General features: G+C 34.3%; 1 protein-coding gene across 2 annotated transcripts in view; it reads left to right on the top strand.

Moving 5' to 3' along the window:
* Nucleotides 1-22701, top strand: part of LOC129231239 (uncharacterized) — a 165599-nt gene that overhangs the window by 30495 nt on the left and 112403 nt on the right. For both annotated transcript variants that reach the window (XM_054865511.1, XM_054865512.1), the window contains exon 2: nucleotides 18589-18693. In XM_054865511.1, the coding sequence (XP_054721486.1) occupies nucleotides 18589-18693 (105 nt within the window). The remainder of the gene's footprint in view (nucleotides 1-18588; nucleotides 18694-22701) is intronic.

The following is a 22701-nucleotide window of genomic DNA, read 5'->3' as shown; positions in this document are numbered from 1 at the left end:
ACAAAAAGTTTGAATTTCCACCGATGTCGAAAACTTTTGTTGCACGGTAACTAGAATAGACTTTTCATTTGAATAACTACCGTTTATGGTTGCTCACTTCCAAAAATAATACACCACATTTAAAAAATCGTCACAATAGACTAACTAATAATATAAGTTTGTTAAACATTTCCTCAGCGAAATAGAATTAATTCTCCAAGTTATGATGAGAGCTATTTTGATTTGTGTGCAGCAGTCTTTTCTCGGAAAGGCGTGACTCGATACACCGCAACATGGCACCTTTCGACCTCAATGATATCATCACTGAAATACAGCACCGCCTTGTTACACCTCTGTAACATCATCCATTAAATGCATTATTAAGCTTCGCTCTTTTCAATATCTCATAGATGACACTTAATAAGGGCTATTTAGTTTCTCTCGGGGCTACAAAATAAAAGATCTGCCATTCGTCCATTGTTGATTACTTACTTTAGGGAAGGACTCGCGATCAATGGGCATGACGCTCTAAAAATTGTGGCTGCACACAAGGGAGACCGGAATAAATTTCGAAACCCTCAAAACTTGTGACACCCGCGTTTTAAATCCAAAGGAATGCAAATAACCTGCGGGCAGTAACTTAGAGTAGACCGCGGCACGTTTACGCAGTGTTCTTTTTCCAAAACGAATTATGACTGGAGAGCCAACTGTCATAACCATAGACTAATAATAAGAGTAGACCGAGCTTTCCCAGACTTGCTGATGAAAAAATTGGTTCATGGATACATCATGTGACTGGTGGAAGGCTTGGCGAAAACTTTGGCAGCATGGTTGCTAGATGGAAACATTATCTATAGTTTGGCACTCGACATGTATTTTAAGACGTAATGTGTTTTCATTATAATTTTTTTCCAGGTGCAGAGATTGAACTGTTTTTCTTTCAGTTATGAATTATTTTGACATTAGCAATTAGTTTTTGATCACAGTTTTCTGTAACTTTTATTTCATTTGGAACTGCTACGTCAGCGTTGGCGTGAACGTAATGGAGTAAACGTTTTGCGTTAACGCAAAAATGTACTAATCGGAATCTTAAATTGAAATTGTAGGTAAAAATCTAACCGTTTGCCGATTCTATTTGGGCGCTTGCATCTTTAATTGCTAAGAGTTATTGAAATTGACTAAAGAAAATGCACAATACTATCTAAACGAAAAACTCACTATATTAACAAAATATTTACAACTTAGAATAACAAATTTACAAATCGGACTCCATAAATATTCCGCGTTCCATCAATTCTATTTATTTTATTTCTCACGGGCGTTGATCGTCTGCTACGATGAACGCCCGCTGTTGCTAGGATATCCACTAGTCACATGGTTTGGTTCATGAGCAGCAAACGGTTGCCATAGCTCGATCTATTCTTATTATTAGTCTATGGTCATAACAGATTGATGCTGCTCCCTAGCAAATCTAGCAAGCGGAAAGGATAATCTGTTTTTTACCAAGTATTTTGTGTTGAACGTTATGAAGCTTATAGTGAACAAATAATACAAAGTTGAAAATAAACGAATATATAAAAATTAGCAGAATTTTATCCTTTTCTGAGATTTCTTGTTGTATGAACAATTAAATTTTGCTTCACATTAAAAATACATCCAAACTTGGCGACGGGGAAAGTTTACGCATTGACATCGGGGCACATTTATGCACGTTCTCACTGGGTCAATCTACTCTGTTTAAATTCTAAACGTGCCCCTGGCGCTTTTTTAGTTCCGTACTATCTCAAACTTTAATATTTTCAGGTTATTAATTTTGAGATTTAGTTATTTAGTTTTGAGAGACATACACACACACACTATAAATTTTTCATGAGTAACAGATTAGTATCTTATAACTTACAATCATATAGTGTTGTCTTCATGTTTGTTCAGCTTTAACTTTATACACTACTAGCAAAAATACCCGGCGTTGCCTGGGTTAGCAATAATTATGAGAGACAATCGTTACTTGCATTTGTTTTCTGATTTAAGTGAAATAACTTAAAACACACCTTTTTGACGTGATTTAAAATCTAGCTTCTTCCTTACTCAAAAAACTAAAGTAGCAGTAAGTAAAAAGAGCAAAATAGTATTCATTTAGAAACGAAAACACGAAATTTAAGCGTATACAAATTTGAAGAATTTCCGAAATATGAAATTAAACTTCACATGTTTAAAAAGATTTATCAGTTTTTTTTTTTTTTACTTGGAGTCTTACCTTCTCTGTATGTCTATTGAAGAACGAACTGTTTAAAAAAATGTAGCCGCGCGCCAGTGATCCCCTTAAACTTGCTTTAGTTATTTTGGAAAATTTCAATTATTGTGGGTTCTTGGTGCGATTTAAAATGTTACCGAATTTGCGGGAATCGTTTTGGGATACCTTGGATAATGTTCCCCCTCCTTACTTTGTAAAACGGTATGTTACTAATTTTTGTTAAAGAGATATTGCTAAGATCTCTTATCCATATGCTAAGATACTTTTGGTCACCATAAAATGGCGCTAAACAATTTCATCCGTAATGTTTCCAAAGTAAGTAGTAAAATTTGGCGATGGTTTGAATTTGTGCTCAAAGTCACATTAATGGAAGTTTTTGTGCTGTTTATGGATTTGCCTAATTTAGATGCTGGATTATTTTACAGTAAAAAAAGTTTTTAAAGATTCTTTGATTAACGATATTTTGTTTACATGGTGAAAGATGACAAACATTATTACGTAGTCTTTGACTTCAAAAACCGTGACAGTTGAAAAAACTGCCAAATGCATCCGCTACTGAAATCTTTCTGCATAAATTTTGGCGAGGTTTCTGCTGTTAGATTGGATAATGATTAAAAAATCAAATCAGCACATATAATAAAAAAAACCCATTAATTACACTAAAGTTCCGTTTAAATGGAAAATAATCAACCAAATCTATAGTTATTGTTAGTCAATCTTAGGGGGAAAACGTTACTTTAAGATTTGACTTGAGAAAAGCCTCAAACAGTCAGACGAAATACAAAAACATTCAACAATTCTAACTATGAACTGGGAGTTGAGATGATACACTAAATAATGAGTTGGGTTGAGGAAAGCCTTCGAACATGGAACAAGAAAAGCCCATAACTCGTTTTTCATACAACTTAGAACTTTCTAACAGATGCCATTTTCAGCAGAAAAATAAGCGCTTTCGATGGACACATAATTTTAATATGTGCACGTATTTTTTCACCGTCATATTGGGGCATTTATACGAAAATTTGGACAAATTAGAATAAAAAAGGAACTATCAATCGGATTTTTTTCGAACTGGTCTACAAACCTCCCCAGTATCAAAAAGAACAAACGGTGAAAGTTTCAGCCAAATCTGCCGGGTAGTTTCTGAGATCTTAGGGAACAAATTTACCAAAGTCCATTTATATATATATAGATTCAGCCTATAATACATTTTCTTTATTTTAGAGATGGTAAAACATTACGTCCAAAACATTAACAGAACCACGTCAGATGTAAAAAAATGAAATGGCTTCACGATAATCCAAGTATGTCTGCAGTAGACCTTCCACTTCGTCACATATGGGCTACTCCAACTGAGACCATTTGAAAAAGTAAGACCAAAGCTTAGAAACTGGAAACAAAAAAAAAGAGGATGCTCGCAATCCTAACTGATACTCCGATTAGAGAAAGCCTCAGACAAGAAAAGTTAGAAGCTACAAAGAAAAAAAAACATAATGGGCAGAATAAATCAAAAAGGAGAAATTACTTTAAAATTTACAAGTTTCTATTGAATCAGAACTAGAAGACAGAAAAGAAAAAAAGTATGAAAACAAAACCTGAGACAGGGAAAAATTTAGTACATTCTGTAAAAAGGAAATTAGTGAACGATTCTGATGACGAAGTAGAAAATTCTGCTTGCATCTGCTGTTTGAAAGCACGCAAAAATTCAAAAAAGGACTAGACAGGGTTCAATGTCTTAGATATCAAAACATAGTACCATGACAAGTATACGAAAAGAAATACTTTATTTTTGTTAGCATATTCGAACAGTGATAGAAGATGACCAAATAGTTTCTGTTTTTAATTAGCAGTAAGCCCTATGATTTTACTTTAGCCTAAAAAATGTTGTTTATTTAACTATTTGTAATTTTCTTCTTATTAAAGTGTTTTAAGATAAATAAAACATTTTAAATTTGGTGAAATATCTATCTCATTTACTCCTTGGTATCATTTTTCATATGAGTAAACGTGTCCCGCTAGATGCGAAAACTTGCCCCGTGTCCAGGGCAATTTACGCAACCGACTTGGACTCAAAAAAAATATTTTTTTTTTTTTTTATTTTTTTTTCACGGTTAAAAACACAAACTGAGCAACAACTGAACATACGAATTTAAACTTCATTAACTGCTTTATAAAACCACAATGTCTAAAATTTCCTAGGTTGAAACATAAATATTAGAAAATGCAATGACAAAAATTTCCGTAAACCTGCCCCGGTCTACCCTACTATATACAAACATTCCTATTTCATGGTAACAGACGTATCATTGTTGAAAAAACACTTTGTAAATATTGCGAACATCTTATTTCTAGCTTTGTAGCCTGAAATTTATGATTAACGTGGACTCGAATTCTATGCTCGATGCAGTTAAACTTGAAATATTTCCGTAAACAATATCTAAATATCTTTTGCTCAGTAACGGATGAACAAAAGAAATTATTTAAATATTGCTTATGGAAGTATTTAAGACGCGGAATTTTATGTTGCATTTGATCAAATTTGGAATCGTTCTATAAAAAATATTCAAAGAATTTCTTAACTTTAGTAGCGGGCGTATCTCATAAAATACTTCCGTTACTGAGCCAAAAATTATTAATTAATGTTTCTGGAGATCTTCAAAATTTATTACATGGAAGTGAAGTGAATGGCCTTCATAAAGTTCATAAAATGAAGCATGAATCTAACATTTTCGAAATCCTTTCTGGATGTTTTTGCAACAAATGAAAAACATTATTAAAATGGATGCGTCCTAAAGCTCTCTTTTATCGTTTTAAAGATACAGTGAAACCTGTGTAAGTTGACCACTTGCGGTGCACTACTTTAGTGGTCAACTTAAACAGGTGGTCAACTTATAGAGGTTGAATTATTTGATATAGATCTAATTCTGTGCCTGCAAATAGCGATCAACTTATACAGGTGGTCAAGTAAGTTGACCACTTGCGGTGCACTACTTTAGTGGTCAACTTAAACAGGTGGTCAACTTATAGAGGTCGAATTATATGATATAGATATAATTCTGTGCCTGCAAATAGCGATCAACTTATACAGGTGGTCAACTTACAAAGGTGGTCAACTTTAAAGGTTTTTACTGTAATTGCCTTCTTCTGTTCACAAAAAAAGACTAAGAGTCTAAGAGAGTTTTCTTCTAGTATATTATTTCTTATATATTCCGAGTAGAAGTCTTACATTTATCCAAGTTAGCTGGTTCATGTCTTTATTGTATATCTCCTGTTCCCGTTTCAAAAGCCTCAGACTAAGTCGGGATTAACTAATGTAGTTTTTTTTTTCTCTTCCGACTTAGGAGTTTTTGGATGCGCAACCATTCAGTTAAATAAATAGTTAGTCAACTATTCAAATAAATATCGTAAAAATTCTGAACAAACTTGAATCTGAAATTTCGTTTATCGAAAAATGGATACTATTTACAATTATGTTTCAGTTTCATACGCATCATTCATCTACCTTTTTACCTCTTATTGTCACTTCTTAACATGACTTCCTGAAACAAATCTTTGAGCACACGTAGTGATTAACTGTCCTTGTGCAAATTTTCACTTTTTAACGACGTACTCTAAAGTTTCTGTCAAAAATCTCTCTCTGCCTTGCAACTTTGAAACATTTTGACGCTGTTTCCAAACTTTAAATGTTAGAAATGAATTCATTTTGTGCCAAAACCAAAGAATGTATAACAAGAAAAATGTGGAAAGAGAGGAAAAAATGGAGGGAAAAGTTCCTAATTCGGGCAATCGATCCCGAAAACTCCCATAACAAGAATTACAAGTTTCACAAATATAAAGAATATAGGAGGAAATATTTACAAATCACAGTGGATAATTTTTAAGATGCAGAATAATTGAATCCTCGAAACGAAACTCTAAAGTTAAAGAAAATGTATGCTGCTACATGTGAAATAGGAGTAGTTTTAATTGCTTTTTCTTAAAATATCCGCTTTTAAGAAAAAGATAAAATATTTAACAGCAGCAACGAATGTAATCTACTACGAGCTATTTAACTACAAAACGTTCCCAAAAAGGACTTTTTCAAACCATTCATCATTTTGTGAGTAGGAAAAAACGAAATTAATGAAACTACACACATAATTACTTCGAAATTTATGCATGTCCACTTTCTGCAAGATGTCTATTACTAGTACCATTATATCTTACCACACACGTAAAATGTAATGATATCATATTGCCTCATATTCATCATGTATATCATGACAATTTTCAAAAACTGCAATATATCAATGTTAAGATTAAATTACAGTAATTCAAATAGCTTTTCTGGAAAATATTAAAATGAAGCTATTTTATTTATTTATTTATTTGACATATTTAAGAAAAAGTTCATTCAAAATTTTTTTTATTTGTTTGAATTAATTGGCAACCCAAATTGAATGTTTTATAAATATGATTTTCACAATCTGTTGTGGGTATTCTACAAATCCGTTAAGAATCAACAAAAGAGCAAACTTTCACTAACTATTACTACAAAAGATATCACAGTGTACTCTCTAATTAATTTCATATTTAAAAAACATATTTGATTCAGCGGTATCTTTAGAACCAAGTTGAAAAAATTCCCCTCTCGTTCTGCTAAAATGTTTTTTGATATTTTTTGCGTGTGGACTAACTATGCTAAAGTAAAGCTAAGTAAAGTAGTATGCTAAGTAAAGGCATTTGATCATATTGTAGCTCTTAGAGCTTTCGAACATATTTAATGTGTTTAAAGTATGTTGACAACTGCTTATTGTTCCGTTTACCTTATTAAACATTTAATGTCTTGTTATTTATATCCTGCAAAACTGTTACCTAAAACTATCTATCAGTACTATCTTGAACAACAACAACGTTAAAAATAAAAACGTTTAAATCAGCTGATAATTGAACAGCTAATTCCGGAATAAAAATGCATCGACGTGAGCAGCCTATGTATATTTCTTCTCAATGAAATAACTACGTAGTGGAAACGAACAGAGCAGCGAAGGCGGAGAAGAAAAAAAAAACGCGTGAAAAGAAATCTCTCTCACTCAGTGTTTGACTCATGAGTTTCACATCGTGTTTTGGTTAACGTATCTTTCTTAGGCATTATTGCATGAAGCGAATGTAGTTATCTACTCCTTTTTATTTTTAATTTGACGGAAAACTTGACATTGGAAAGAAGGACTTTTAAATTAGTATTATCTTGTACGCATAAGGATACTCAAATATCGAATCTTATAAGTATTGATATGTTACGCTCGATTAAAATTTTAAACGTTAATGAAACGCTTTTATTTTCCCATGATTCTAATCTAATGTTACCTAATATTTCTGGTTGTTCCGGCAAATGATTGATAAATACCTTCCCTGTTCATTTTCAGTACGGATCATGCAATAAAAGTTGTCAACAACATATTGATTACTGAGCAGTCCAAGTGTGAATGTAAGAAAGTTAGTGCACGAACAGACAAATTAAAGTCATGAACACGTCTAAACTATGTTCGAAAGTTGAAATGTGATCAAATGCCTTCGTATGTATAAATCAAAATAAATAAAACACAATTGTATTCAAATACTCTCACAACACGGGGTGGGGAAATCTCTATAGGAAGCAATAAAGGTGCCATTTTTCTCACCTAGGGTACCATCTTTCACCTGCGGTGCACGTTGGGTGAAGGGAGCCAGTTTTTCACCCTTGCTAAGGGTGCAATTTCGGCTCTCTATCGGGTGCCGCTGGTGAACAAGCGTTTCACCCCTGAAAGGTGCCAAACGAAACTTGTAGTTTTAACAGTGTGCCATGTTTCGTTCACTATGGAAGAACTATACTGCGCTCACTGACCGGAGTGCATTTGTACTGACCCGTTTAACGTTTTGCACATTGCCACGGATAAGCCTCCAACATCTGTTTTTCTGTTTTGATTTGTTTTCTGTGCACCATTTACAACTGTTTTAAGCTTCGCAATGTATCTCGTCGCCTGCGTTCGCTTATTTAGGAATACACGTGCTGTTTACTCGTTTAGGCGCAAGTCGGCACGGATTACCGTGCTTCCAATTGCATGAAACATTTCTTGCAACGGTTCTGATATAAAAGGAAAAAAAATAAGAGGGTATGCGTTAAAAAAAAAAAAAAAAAAAAAAAAAAAAAAAAAACGACTTTCATTTTTTGGGACACCCTACAGTTGCACTTTTAGTTTTAAATCTGTAGCCGAAAAATATATTTTTCTAATAGATGAAAACCAAAAACATTTACAAAATCCTGGATTTACAAATTAATTGCTAAAATGTAACGTATTTTAACCCAGGCCCAATTAAGTTATCGGGAGGCTCCCCTAAAAAGCAGTGGCTCTAGGCCACAGTCTAGTTGGCCTATTCAGTAATCAGGCCCTGATTATAACGAGTAGCTTTAGTAATATCCTTGAAAAACACCTTTCTGTTTCGGAAAAATCTTTTCCGTTGTTCTATAAACTTCGACCTGGAAAGTAACATTTTATGTGTAGTTACGGTCCTTGCCTTTTCCAAAATATAGACCGTAATCCCTCGCCCTTTTTCGTTATTCATTACTAACAAGCTAATTTTCCCTTAGTAACTTCATTTTGTCGAGACGCCCAACATTAGCCAGTACAAAAATTTTGTAAGTGGTAGCTAACGGCGGTTATCAAATATTTATAACTGTTTCTTTTTTATAATTCTCATAATAATTATCTAAATTATCCGAAAAAAAATTGTCCTACAAAATGCACGATTTGGTCAAAGATGTCCCACTTTTGCAACATGTACTATTTACGAAGACATGAAATATAATTACTAATCAGCTAAGTTTTTTTTTTTTTGGTTAATTAGTTAATATTTATAAAATTTAAGACGAACATTGTCCTATAAATTGCGTGGTATGCTTTTCTGGTCCGACACTCCAAAGTTGTAGTACAAATCCCAAATATAAAAGTAATTACTATCAAGTTGAATCTTCGTGAGTAGATTCGTTTCAATGAGACGCCCAACAGTTTTCTTTGCAAAAATACTCGATTGTGGTAACTAAGAAGAGGAGCAGGTATATAATATGTTGATTTGATGATAATAAAAAATTTATTACTAACTGGGTTTTTTTTTTTTTTAATTCTCAAAATAATGATTGATATTAGGCGGAAAAATATTTGTGCTACAAATTTTAAGATTTTATCAACAAGGTCCCCCCTTTCTGACATGTATCATTAACGAGGTCATGAAATATAATTACTAACCAGCTGAATTTTATTTGATCAGTTGGTTATTATTTATATGATTTAACACCCACATTGTCCTACAAATTGCGTGGTACGTTTTGCTGATCCTCCAATGTAATTTGAAATTCATACAACTGAAAATAGATTCATTCATTACATTGGGAGTTCAGTTATATTAGTACGCATGCGCACATAATTGTTTACCGTGTATTGGGTATTTCACGTTGGAGCCGACCATTACCGTGCTAAGTTATTTTATGTTGACCACGTGTTTATCGCTCTGTGTAAAAGTAAATTTTTTTTTGTTTATATAAGATAATAAAGTTGATTTATTTCAATAAATATATTTTCACTTTACGTTATGTTTCACACAGGAAAACGAAAATAACAATTATTGTAGGACTAGGGATTTATATCTGTTTTCTCGTAGGACATTGTTTTATTTGGGCACAAAACACACTAATCTATCACCTGATATTAGTGTCCTACGGTTACTAAAAAAATGGTCCTGTGGTATTGACAACTTTGGAGTGTCGGACCAGAAAAGCATACTACGCAGTTTGTAAGACAATGTGTGTCTTAAATTATATAAATATTAACTAACTGACTAAAAAAAATTCAGCTGGTTAGTAATTATATTTCATGTCTTCGTAAATAGTACATGTTGCTAAAGTGGGACATTTTTGATCAAATTGTGCATTTTGTAGGATTTTTATTTTTCGGCTAATTTAGATAATTATTATGAGAATTATATAAAAAAACAGCTAGTTATAAATAGTTGATAACCGTCAAATCAACAAACTATGTCCTTATTATCCCTGCTAGCTACCACTTACAAAATTTTTGTACTTGCTAATGTTGGGCGTCTGGACAAAATGAAGCTACTAACGGAAAATTAGCTGGTTAGTAATGAATAACGAAAAACGGCGAGGGATCTCGGTCTAATAGTTTTTATCTTATCTTTTGTTCTACTGGTCGAATTGTAATCAAACTCGGTACTCAAAATGATTTTAGCCAAGAATCATTGATGAAGTAAAAATTAGGGGTTTCCCTTTGCAAACTTAGACTTTTTGTTAATTTTATTTTGCATATAATGAGTTATTAGCATTTTACTTACACAGTGGCAAAGAAGATGCTAATCCATGTCAAAGGAAAACTTTTTTCTTTCTTAGTACGTACAATAATTGAATAGTTAGGAGGTCAGAATTGGCACTTACCTAAGAAAAGTTTACCGGCATTTGACACAAGTACCTACGTCTTTTGGAAAACGTCCCAGGTTGCGCAATGACTTGCCAGATAATCCCTGGTTAGACGCAACCCTTTTACAGTAGCTCGAAAGAAAAGTCTCATATAAAAGACAACTGAAGACAACTTCTCCCCCGAATGGTAACAAGACCTTCTCGGTTTTGGTGGGAGAAGTGGAGTGACTTTCCAACGCCACCCATTTAAGAAACCCGGTACAACACCTACTTGATTGAAATTTTAACAAAATACAGTTACACCATCAAAATCAACATTTTGTGTACATAATTAAGGTTGATTGCAATTTGAAGAAAAACATATAAATGAATTTTTTTAAGTACAATTTTAAAGAGAAAATGATGTTACTTTCAAAAACATAAATGATAAGGAGAATTAATTACAAAATGATTAAAAGTTATTTAACATTTTAGAAACAATAGTTTTTTCAAAAACAGTCTTAATTAAAGATAAGAATGATTAAAAATATACTGGTTCAGTAACAAAGTCATGATCAGTAGAATGTCACAATTGGTAATATGGTCATAATCAGTAAGTTGTTGGCTTTAGTAAATTAGTGGAAAACATAACTCAGTTTTTTTTTTTTTTTTTTGAATTTCATTAAAGTAAGAGTTTAAAAGGAAAACAAAAATAACTATCTGTTCACAAAAAAAAAATTTAAAATTCTCAGCCCCTAAATATTTATTTTTCTTTATTTCAATGAGGGGGAAAATAAAGATTTGTGCTTGTAAATAAAATTGAGAAGGTTTTCGCAAGGTGGAACCAGAGCGATTCCTTTTCATCATGCTCGGCTGTCTTTTACCTCATATAAAAGGGGACAATCGTATTGTGCCCTCTGAATAATGAGTTTATAAGTCGTTCTTGTGTTTTCTAATTTGCAGGCGTGAGCTTTCTGTGTACCGCGATTGTTTATCGTCTTTCAGATCTGAGGGAAGCGGAAAGAGTTTCATTGTGAAATTATCTTTTGAGATGGATGTGGAAAGTTTTTTTTTTTGTAGAGACATGCTTCCCTGACTCTTACAAAATCGAAAAAATGAAGTTCATCTTTTGGACTATGAGACTGAAAGGTTCATTTTCATGTTGCTCCTCAATCTTTTCGACACTATTTTGTGTTATATAATTTAATTCCTTTGTTTTTATGGTTATGTAAAAAAAAAACAAAAACAAAAACATAGCTTTTTGGTATACGCTTTTTTAAGCCTTTGACATGGGCATCATCCTTATGTATTATTTCTGTAGCCTCTTTTTTGTTCCTACGCGAGATCTTCCTCAATTCTAGATCGATTTCTTCGATTTACATCTCATTTAAAGCTTATCGTGCAAGCTAATTTCAAAAAATAGATCCACGGTCTGAAAATTGTTTTTTCTGTCAAAAAAACCTGTTTTAAAGCACCGGACTGAGGTTTTCGGTTAAATTTATAAGTTTAACTTGCGCTGTGTCCGACAGAGCTGAATAGCTCGTATTTTTCGTTCAAAAGGTGACTTGATCGAAAGTGTTCTTAGCTTGGCCTCGTTTTTGCAGAACTTGAATTACCGGAAATATTAATAAAAACCGACTTAACGTATTTCAGAATTATTGTAATAAAAACTTACCCGTACGTTAAAAATATTCGCCCCAAATTGAAAGAACTAAGTTTTCTGCGTTTGACATTAGTTTGGAACTTCCAAGTTACATACAGTAAAAGCTATAATCGTATTAAGGAAATTTTAAATGCAATTCAAAGCCTTTATACGCGTGATCGGTAGCTATTTCATAGTCGGATATGGAGAAAAGCTCAATGATTTAAAATTTCTATCCGCTGTCAGTTCATATTTGTTAACAATGTGTGTTCTGAACCGCGAAATCCATCTCAATATCAGGTCGGCCCTCTGGGCCATGTTTTTTTTTTTTTTTTTTAATTTCTAGTTTAATATTGGTTTCTGTTATTGATTTGCGGTTTCTGTTATTCTTCATTTTGGTTTTTCTCGGCATTCTTCAAAAAAAGTGAGACTAAATTCTCTATTTACTGTTTGTAAAGGTGTTCCAGGCTCTGTTATTCTGTCGGTCGGAGTAAGTTGGGTGGAATGGGTCAGCGCTGTATTTATGCTGAAATAAAAGGCGAAAAATATTTCCAGCCTGTCCAGTAACAGCTTTGCACCCTTGTTCCTGTATCATGCATCTACCGAGCAAGCTAGAAATAATTTATCACATTCTATTTAAGCATTGCAGCTATTTTTGCATAATGCAGCATTGACCCGTTCCTTCCAACTCTCCCTCAATTTTAACAGAGATTTCTTTAAAAAGTAAATCATAGTCTTGATTATATTTTCGCCGTAGATGACATTTTTTGAAGAAGCAGTGTTATTATTCTGACGGAAATAGCTTCCGTAACAAATTAAACACTTGGATAGTTGAATTGGGTAAAAAAAAAATTTGAGATTCGTATCCATATCCGCGGATCTTGACTCTAATGATCCGGATCCGTATCCGTATCCGCGGATCTACTTTTTTGACGATCCGGCACATCACTACCTCCCACCGCTCCGAGAGCTCGTAGAAAACTGAAACTGGTGTTTCTGGAAAGCGCGTCCCCCCTAAAACTTCCAACCGCTCGTACAGGTGTGGGCAATATAGTCTCGCGGCAAAAAAAATCAGTCTTATTACTTTTGAGACAAACCGTATATAAAATCCGCACCACAACTGTTTTTTTTTTTTTTTATAAATATGCGGATAATAACTGGCAAAAATATTTTCCAATCAGAAGTTCAAGCTTTTATAATTTTTAAATGCAACAATTACGGTTTTAGTTGATTGAAATAGACCTAGTTATATCTTTGAAATCATCTTCTTTTTAAAAAGTAGCGTTTTTATGTTACTGATACAGAAGTTAAAGCACATCCCTTTTCAACAATTTTTACTAAATGTTGCGTGTAAAACCTACTAGAATATTCATGATTTATAGAAAATAATATGCTACTTAAAACGTTGGCGTTGAAAAATTTTACAGTCTGTGCAAAGGTAATCATACTTTTTTCAGATTAAATTAAAAATGAATGATTTTTGCAAATTAGTTAAGTATAATTAGGTGTGCGTATTCGGCAAACACTAAATAAAGATGCATGAGGCGTCTTTTTTCTAATTTTCTTAAAAAATCCTATATTTCAGTTGTTAAGTAATGTCAGACAGGAATTAGAAGTTCGTTTATAGAAGAGCTTCGGCTTCTGGCCCATAAAATACATTCTGTCATCTACTTTCCTCTGATACTGAACCTCTTAGGACAAAACTAATAAGAATAAGTAATAATAATTTCTAACTTTCATGTTTTAAAAGTCATAAAATTTTTAAGTAAACATTATACTTTATCGTATTTAGAGTTATGTTCTAAGGACCATCAAGACAGTAGAATGACGGGGGAAATGACAATGTAGTGAAGCAAAGTCTATAGAGTGACAATAATTTAGCTATGTGGAAAAAAATCCTTGATAACTTTCGAACAGTGAGCGATATTCAGTTAAAACTTGTTGATTGAATTTAGGGCAGGATAGGATTTGTTTTGAACATGAGCATCTTTGTTCCTTTTTTTTTTTTTTTTTTGATGAAATAGTTGAAATACAAAGTTTCTGAAGTTCATCGATTCTGAAAGCCTACGATTCGAATAATAATACCCCGTTTGCGACTCAAAGAAAGTTTGTGACCGAAAACCAGGGAATGCCAACTTGTCCAAGTGCTATAGCAATGACATTTTTTTCAAATGATGGTTTGTCGAAGTAAATTAAAAAAAAAAAAAAAGAAAAAAAACGTATGTATATTACGGTAAATGTGATAAATCCGGTGCTTTTATACAATCCCCGGTGAATATTCACAATCCCCACTAAAATTGGTAAATGTGATAAATCATTGAATATTTAGCCATATTTATCACATTTACTGGTTAATTTATAAAATCCCCGACTCGTAATGGGGAATGTAATAAATGTCAATACTTAGCCAAAATTTGTTCAGTTTGCTCAGCTACTTAGCTTTTTCTATGACGTATAATATCTCTACGCGACGAAGGCTTTATGCTTTATTATCTTATATTCAAAACACAATTGTTACTGCGTACAGTAGTTATTTTATGTACCTTGGCTCAATTTTTCGGTTGCTTTGTGTAAATTGTACTTTTATTAATTCGTACAGCCTGGATCCCATACTTGTTCAACTGTATTTGTGATGTCGTGCTGGCAAGGCTTTTTTTTTTTCGGGATGTTTTGCTTTCTCTCTATTATAGAGTTTTTAATAATGGCCGATATGCTTTAGCGTTTCAATTTCAAGTTTTAGTAACTGTTATGAATTCAAAAAACAAGTACACAGGTCTTTGTTGATAAAAGAAAAGTATGACGATTCGTTAAAAAAGCTGAATTATAGTAAAATCAAAATTAGTGGGGGAAAAAATAATGAAAGAAAATTCCGAAGGGTATATCGTTTACTAAAAAGATATGACGTAATGACAGTTTTGTCAATGTTGAAAAACTAATCTAGCCCGTAAATAAGACAGCTACTATGTTAGATTTGACTTTTATTTTGAAGAATACCGTAATTCATGAAGCACTTTTATCAGTAGGCCTTGGTGGCAGAAACATAATATTAAATGACATCTTAAGAGAAGGTAAATAAGTAATATTAGCAAAGCAGTTTATATTTTTCAATTTTATTTGCAATATACACTGCTTAACAATTGCTAAGGAACAAGTGATTAATACAAATTTGTGCCTCAACCAGCTGGGCAATGGAAATAAATTCAAGTTCAGGTGAAGTGGTAGATCAAGACTCGTTATCTGTATAAAAGACAGTGCATACACGCTCAAGATTCGTACGAAAATTTACCCTGTTTGGTTTTTAACAAAAATAGTGCTGGATGCTAAAAAAGGTTTTTCTCTGAAATTCTGTTTGGTTCTTGAAATATTTAAGAGTAAAATGTCAGCAAGACATCATTTTAGTACATACGATCGTGGACGAGTGGTTAGACGACTGGAAGCAGGTCAAAGTGTCACCACTGTGGCTGCTGCAATGCGAGTATCAAAACGTGCCATCTCCCGATTAAAGACGGCCGTTCAAGGTGGAAATGTTTTGCAAAAGCTTGTCAGGGGTCGTGGTAGGAACGCCACACCTTCAGAGGATCGCTATGTAGCCCTCGTGGCAAAAAGGAACAGAAATTTCACTCCTGGACAGATAGCTGCAAATCTTACAACCGCTACCGGTACGCATGTTTCTGCAAGAACCATCTCACGACGAGTATGTAATGTTGGTTTGTATGCACGGAAGCCCGTACGTTGCCTCCAAGTTCAACACGCCATCGTCGAGAGAGATTACGCTGGTATAAGTAACATGTTGGTTGGGATCGTCAAAATTGGTCTAGAGTGATGTTCCCTGACGAATCGCGTTTCTGTGTGACAAAGTGATTCTGGTCACCAACTACTGTGGAGAGAGAGTGGAACACGTTATGCACAAAAATTTGTTTGTGAACGTGATCGGTACGGCCCAGGCGTGATGGTGTGCTCAGGCATTATGAACAATGGCAGAACACTGCTTCACATTTCTGAACAAGAAAGCATTACGTCGCAAATGTATTGCAGAGAAGTTATGCTGGACCATGTTCGTCTTTTTAGGGGGGCTGTAGGTCCAGACTTTCTTTTTACGGACGACGATACACAGCCACACAGGAGCGTTGAAGTGTCAGACACATATTGCAAAGTGAAAACATTCTCCGTATGCAGTGGTCTGCTTATTTTCCCGACTTAAATCCAATTGAACTTGCATGGGAGGCTCTTGGCAGACGTGTTGCGCGTAGAACCATCCTTCCCAGAAAATTACAAAAACTCAAATCCGCCTGAGGAGTGGGAAAACAGCCCCCAAGCAGGGAGTATGGAAAACAGATGTAAAATGTGCATTAGTATCCCTGGTAATTATACATCATATTAAGGTACTCATGTCTCTATCATTCTGACCTAGATCATTTTTTGTAGTCGTTTGAAAATCATCCAAATAGGATTATTTTTTTATCTTTAAGTTTTTACTTCATTAATGCAGTAATATTTGTATCATTTTGTACTTATAATAAAGGCACATCCCCCCTACTAACTATATACTTCGTTCTGTTTCTTATCTATCTTAACTACAGTCGAGCCCGCTTAATGGAATATCGGATAATAGCCTGCTTAATGTAATAAAATTCCAATGTATTACACCGTTGATGAGTGTTATTTTTATCCCGGATAATGGAATATCCCGCTTATTAGAATAATTTTTCCTGGCAAATTGCCTATTCCATTAAGCGGGCTCGACTATTCCAAAAAACATAATTGTTCCTTAGCAATTGTCAAGCAGTGTATATTGTACGCATTTAAAGTGTGTTCTATAAAATATCTAATGGGGGGGGGGAAATAAAGTTAAAGAGCCTTACTTTTACTCATTTATTTAGTTTGAAATATTACTGTATTTTTTAGCAACCTTCACGACTTTTTTCTAGTTCTTAACTACGCATTTTTAGAGAAGTTTTTAAAAATTTCCCTTCTTTGGAATGTTGTTTCACCTTGTTCAGAAAAATTATCCCAATTTATTACATTCTCCTTTACGAGTCGGCGATTGTAAAGAAAAAATCCCAGTAAATCGGAACACTTGTTACTTGGTTTAGTGGTGATTATGTTATCCGGGGCGGCAGTTTGTAGTACACCCCCAACCCCTGCCTGAACGCTCAAAAAAAAAAAAAAAAAAAAAATGTTTATGCAAACATGAAGTTTACATAATTGTCAGAAATTAATTTCAATTTCTGTGGTAAATCGAAAATTTACATTAAGAGACAAGTAAAATTATGAACGCATTTTATAAAATTGCCCCCATAATATTGCAATCAATTTTCTTTAAAGTTCCATAAATTTAGCAATTTAAGATTTATTTGGAGAAATTTATCAGGAGTAATCTGGAGTAGACCGCTCTATCCTTCCCCTCCCATAGTGAAGCTTTCGATTACATTATTTATTACATTATTATCCTAATTTGTTCGTTCTAAGATATTTAATTAATGTAGTAAAGCAAAGCAAAACCAATTTTATTACTTTTTTTGGTTGAAATGTTTTTGTAAGCTTTGATAGATATCAAACCTTGTTTTAATTGTAAAAATAATTTTTAGGGTTTGAAAATATTATTTTTTTTGGAATTAAACCCTTGTTACTCTAGAGAATTATTAAAATTAATTACATTCCACATAATGAATCGGGGATTGTATAAATAAACCGGTAAATGTGATAAATATTGAATAATTGATCACATTTACCAAGTTTATTGATGATTGTGTAAAATCACCAGTAATTATATACAATCACCAATTTATCACATTTACCGTAATATATATACTGTCCAAAGAGATCCTGACTTGGGAAAGATGTGATTCATGCAGGATATATCACGATCTCAGCATATTGCTAGCATATTTTAAGGAATAAAAACGCACTTTTGAGTGCCCACTCTCGCTAATCTGCTCTAATCTCCTGGTTTTCAACTCTTGTTGCTCATTTTTCCAAAGCATATCAGAGAAAAGTTTACGAAATGGACCCGAAACCGTCGCTGAGCTTAAAACTACCATTTCGAAGGTCGTCGGAAGTATTGATGCCAGGGCACTTTAGCAAGTTTTGTAGAGTTCTGCTATTCGTGGGTGCCACTAACCTATCAAAAATGTTATCAACTAAATCTAAGTATCTCGAGTTACTTTTAACAGTTCCAATAAACTTGTAAACTCATTTTTTAAATTAAGTTTTTTTTATTTCACACGGCTCCGTAATTGTCTGCCTGCATTATTGGGTGAGAGGTTGTAAATATCGCTTTTTGTTTTGCAGCTTGACGTAACCGCTGAAAGTCGGCCCTTTTTTGTACCCACGCTGGCTACTCTCGTGCCTCCGTACCATCCATTGCAGTTCCATCAGGCTATGACCTCCAAAGAGGTAAGTACAAAGTAAAATGTCTCAACATAGGTAACTAGAACTTGGTCGACACATCGGCCGTTTCAAAAAGAATATTTCCATCATCTTTAAGTCCTCGAAAATATTTTTGGCTCCTATTTCGAATTTTCCCCCAAGCTCTATATCAAACGGTTATCCATTTCTGAAAAATTAATGAAAAAGTTTCCAGCGCTGTGTGAAACTTGCATGGATCACGCCACAGAAGTGTTGTTGTATTGATAGCATTAGAAGAAACATTACTTTTATGAATGGGATCTTTCTTTCTTGCGGCCTTAAACATTTTATTGCTGCTCTCCTGAGTTCCTTTCTTTCAAAGATATGGCTGAATGACACTGCTTTATGCAGGGGTGGATCCAGAAATTTTTGTAAGGGGGGTCAGGTTTTAATGGTCAGCGTTACACCTCCTACTTAAAATGGTATCAATTAAGCAGGGATGCCCATCCCTCCCCCAAATGAGATCGAAACCCTGTCAATCCTTTCCCCCTACATTTTTCAATGCCGCAAGTTGCGCCATAGATTGTATTCCCTCAAATTTTCATCAAAACTCATAGTTCTTTAGGTGGACAGGCTAGTCACGTTCCCCTAAGCTCTGAATACAGGAGATTACAGCTATTAAATAGTTGAAAAATGCTCAGACAACGCACACAGGACATGTGATTTGAGTTGGAAGAGTGCTTTGAAAAAACTTTAAGCTCATTAGAAAGGATTATTCTTTTGAAAATTAGCAAAAAAATAAAAATAGCAATGGGCCAGTAAACAAACCCAGTCAATCCTTTGAATTATGATGCGCTGAGAAGGATACCGAACAGAACCAAGCCAAAAAAAAGATTCACATTGATTCCAGGTACTATATTTTTGGATATAAAAAATTGAAGTTCAATAATAATCATAATATAAATATTGTCACAGGGGGGTCAGCTGACCCTTTGACCCTCCCCTGAATCCGCCCTTGGCTTTATGTGAGGGTGCCCATCCTCGATGTGCGATTTCGCAAATCAATCTCAAATGCTGCAGAGCGCTGCTAAAAATGAAACTCCTGAAAGTTTTCAGAGGCGCATGACCCCTTGTAGGCTTTGCTAGTTGTGCGACTAACTGAGCTATCAGTACTTCATTGTGCCTATAATTCTGAGGCAGATTATGCTGCCCTACGGAGTCGGCAGTCTTAAACAGAACGCGAGATAATGTCAGCAAATTAAAGGTTCTCGACTGAGTCTGTCTTTTACCGAGACTAATAAAAAAAGCTTTAGATAGAGAGTTTCTTGGTACGGAGTTATAAAATGTCTCTTTAATGGTTCTTCCGAAACCCTTCTCTTACCGGAAGCTTAATTTTTATAGCAGATTAATGTTTATATACCTTGTGAATCAAGCACAGTTTCAATTTATTAGTTGCGAATATTTTTCTTCACATTTTTTGCTCAACATTGATTTCCAAGCTTGTATTCGTCATTAATATCACATAAATGAACTCCTTTTATGATGTGCCGCTTCTGTTTTCTAGCATCGTTTGAACTTCCATTATATATATTGAGTTTTCCTTCTGCCATATTAAACTACTAAGTAATACTATGAAGACTCGTTTGAGTAAAAGTATCCTAAAAACGTGTAAAATACAACGACGAGGAGTCTTTCCTTTAAAATACCACCGAAATGCGTTTATTGAAAGACATTTAAATCTGACAATGGGCTATAATTGGTGATCCAATTTGTTTAGTAAATCCACGGTAGGATAAAAATAAAAATTACTGAATCGAAAATGTTATATTATTTACTAATAACTGTTCCTCTTAGATTCATGTTTTTACCTTCAAAGTATTTTACTAATATTTTAAACTGTATTCACGCATTTGCAAGAAATGCTAGTACTGTTAAGTGCGCAAAAAAAAAAAAAATAAATAAATAAATAAATAAATAAAAAAAAAATTTGAATTTTAGCATCTTGAATTCAAATTATGTTTTTCGCAATCACGAGTGTGTGTATGTAGGCGTATGTGTTTGTGTGTGGGGGGTATGTGTGTTTTTGTGTAGGGGGTATGTGTGTTTTTGTGTAGGGGGTATGTGTGTTTTTGTGTAGGGGGTATGTGTATGTGTGTGTAGGCATATGTGTTTGTGTCTGTGTGCTGGCATAATTGTGTGGGTAGTTGTGTGTATGAATGTGTGTGTTGGGTGGGGGGGTATGTGTATGTGTGTGCAGGCATATGTGTTTGTGTCTGTGTGCAGGCATGAATGTGTGGGTAGTTGTGTGTATGTTTTTGTGTGTGTGTATGTGTAGGTGTCTGCATGTGTTTGTGTGTGTATGTGTGTTGGTGTATGTGTGTGTAGGTGTATGTTTGTAGGTGTATGTGTGTGTATGCGTTTGTGTGTGTGTGTGTGCGTTTGTGTGTGTAGTTGTGTATGTATGCGCGTGTGTGTAGGACATGGATGCAACCTGGAGGCGGCTTGCTCTATAGGAGCAGCATCGTGAGGAGCCGGTCGACGGTGTTTCTGTGGAGGGTGGCGGTGGGAAAATAAAACGATAAGACGCCAAAAACAGTCAAATGAAAGCAATAAGCAATCGTGATTGCTCAAAAAAAAAACAATTTTGATTAAAGGTGAAACTAGGCTTCAAAATTCTCGTGTTTTATAGAACGACAGTGGTATCACATGAAAGGATGGATTATGGATTACATATAGCACTATATCTGCCAAAGGTCAAGACTGTAACGCAGCCCCATTATAAAGAAGAAGTTTTTGATAGTGATGTTGAAATTATAAAGATATATATGCAAGGGGTGATTCTGAATCGTTTTTACAAGTTTAGATATGTGATAGTATCCATTCAGCCTACCAATGATTAAATAGAAACATGAGGTTGCACTCCATTTTGAGAGGCGTGAGAGAGAAGAGTTGAATCCTGCACGATGAACCAAGTCTCATATGGATAATTTCGAGACGGGTTGCTAGCTCCCCCCCTCCCCCGTCATTTATATATGAGGCCCCTAGTTTCAAAACCGGATACTTGTAGGAGCCGACAAACGCTCAACTTGTAAAAAGTCCGGTTTTGAAACTGAGGCAGACTTTCCCGCCCCATTTCAAGGGGGAAAGAAGCGGTTTTTGAACCTAATATTGAGCAGGCAAATAGGCCTTATGATTCTCTACAAGACTAACAAAAAAAAAAAAAAAGAAAATCGAATTTTTTGCAAGTATCCGGTTTTGAAACTAGGGGCCTCATATGCCTGTGATGTGTATATTATATTATATTTGACACTAAACGTGGTAAGGTAGTATTCCAAAATTTATTGAAAACGTAATTAGTATGCTCGACTCAAAAAAGTTAAAATAATCTAAATTAGAAAACTGGTAACTTGACTTTTGTATTGATGCGACATTCAATTACATAATTTTCTAAGTCACGTTATGGTTCATTTCATTGTAAGAATAAACATTTCAAAATAGATTTTAATCCGAGGAAATTTTATTTACTTTGACATTTACGTTACGTCGTGCGTGCATTCCTTTAACTGACCCACTAGCAGCTACCGCTGTCATTTGTAATTACTAAAAGAAGACTGCATCTTCTCTTGTAAAATGATTTCCCATTTATTTGAAAGACCTTGACATTGGAACGACGAATCAATTGTTCTCGTTGCTTCTGGGGAAGAAATGAAGGAAGGAATGAGGAAAAGGCGTCATTTTTCCTCCCACGTATTTTACGAAAGTTAATTACACTGGACAAACAAGCAAGTTTACAGCTGTAGGTGGAGATAATGTGTCGAGTACAGACTGCTGGAGTAGAAACTGCGATGATCATTATTTTAGTAAATCTTGTTGGGAGTCCAGAGAGGGCGAGTGTAATGATATAATTTTCAATCATGACACAACTGGGTGTGACGAGATTTGCCCATGCTTTAGAGCGTAGAATTAACCCTTTCAGGGGCGCATCTTTAATTTTTGAGAAATATGAAGAAAAAACACCACAAGTAGCTTTATTTGATCATCTGGACATAGATTTTT

The sequence above is a fragment of the Uloborus diversus genome, chromosome 10 (genome assembly GCF_026930045.1).
Source record: "Uloborus diversus isolate 005 chromosome 10, Udiv.v.3.1, whole genome shotgun sequence".
NCBI lineage: Eukaryota > Metazoa > Arthropoda > Arachnida > Araneae > Uloboridae > Uloborus > Uloborus diversus.
Note: the sequence above shows the minus strand (reverse complement) of the source record. Positions and strands in the feature narration are given on the sequence as shown.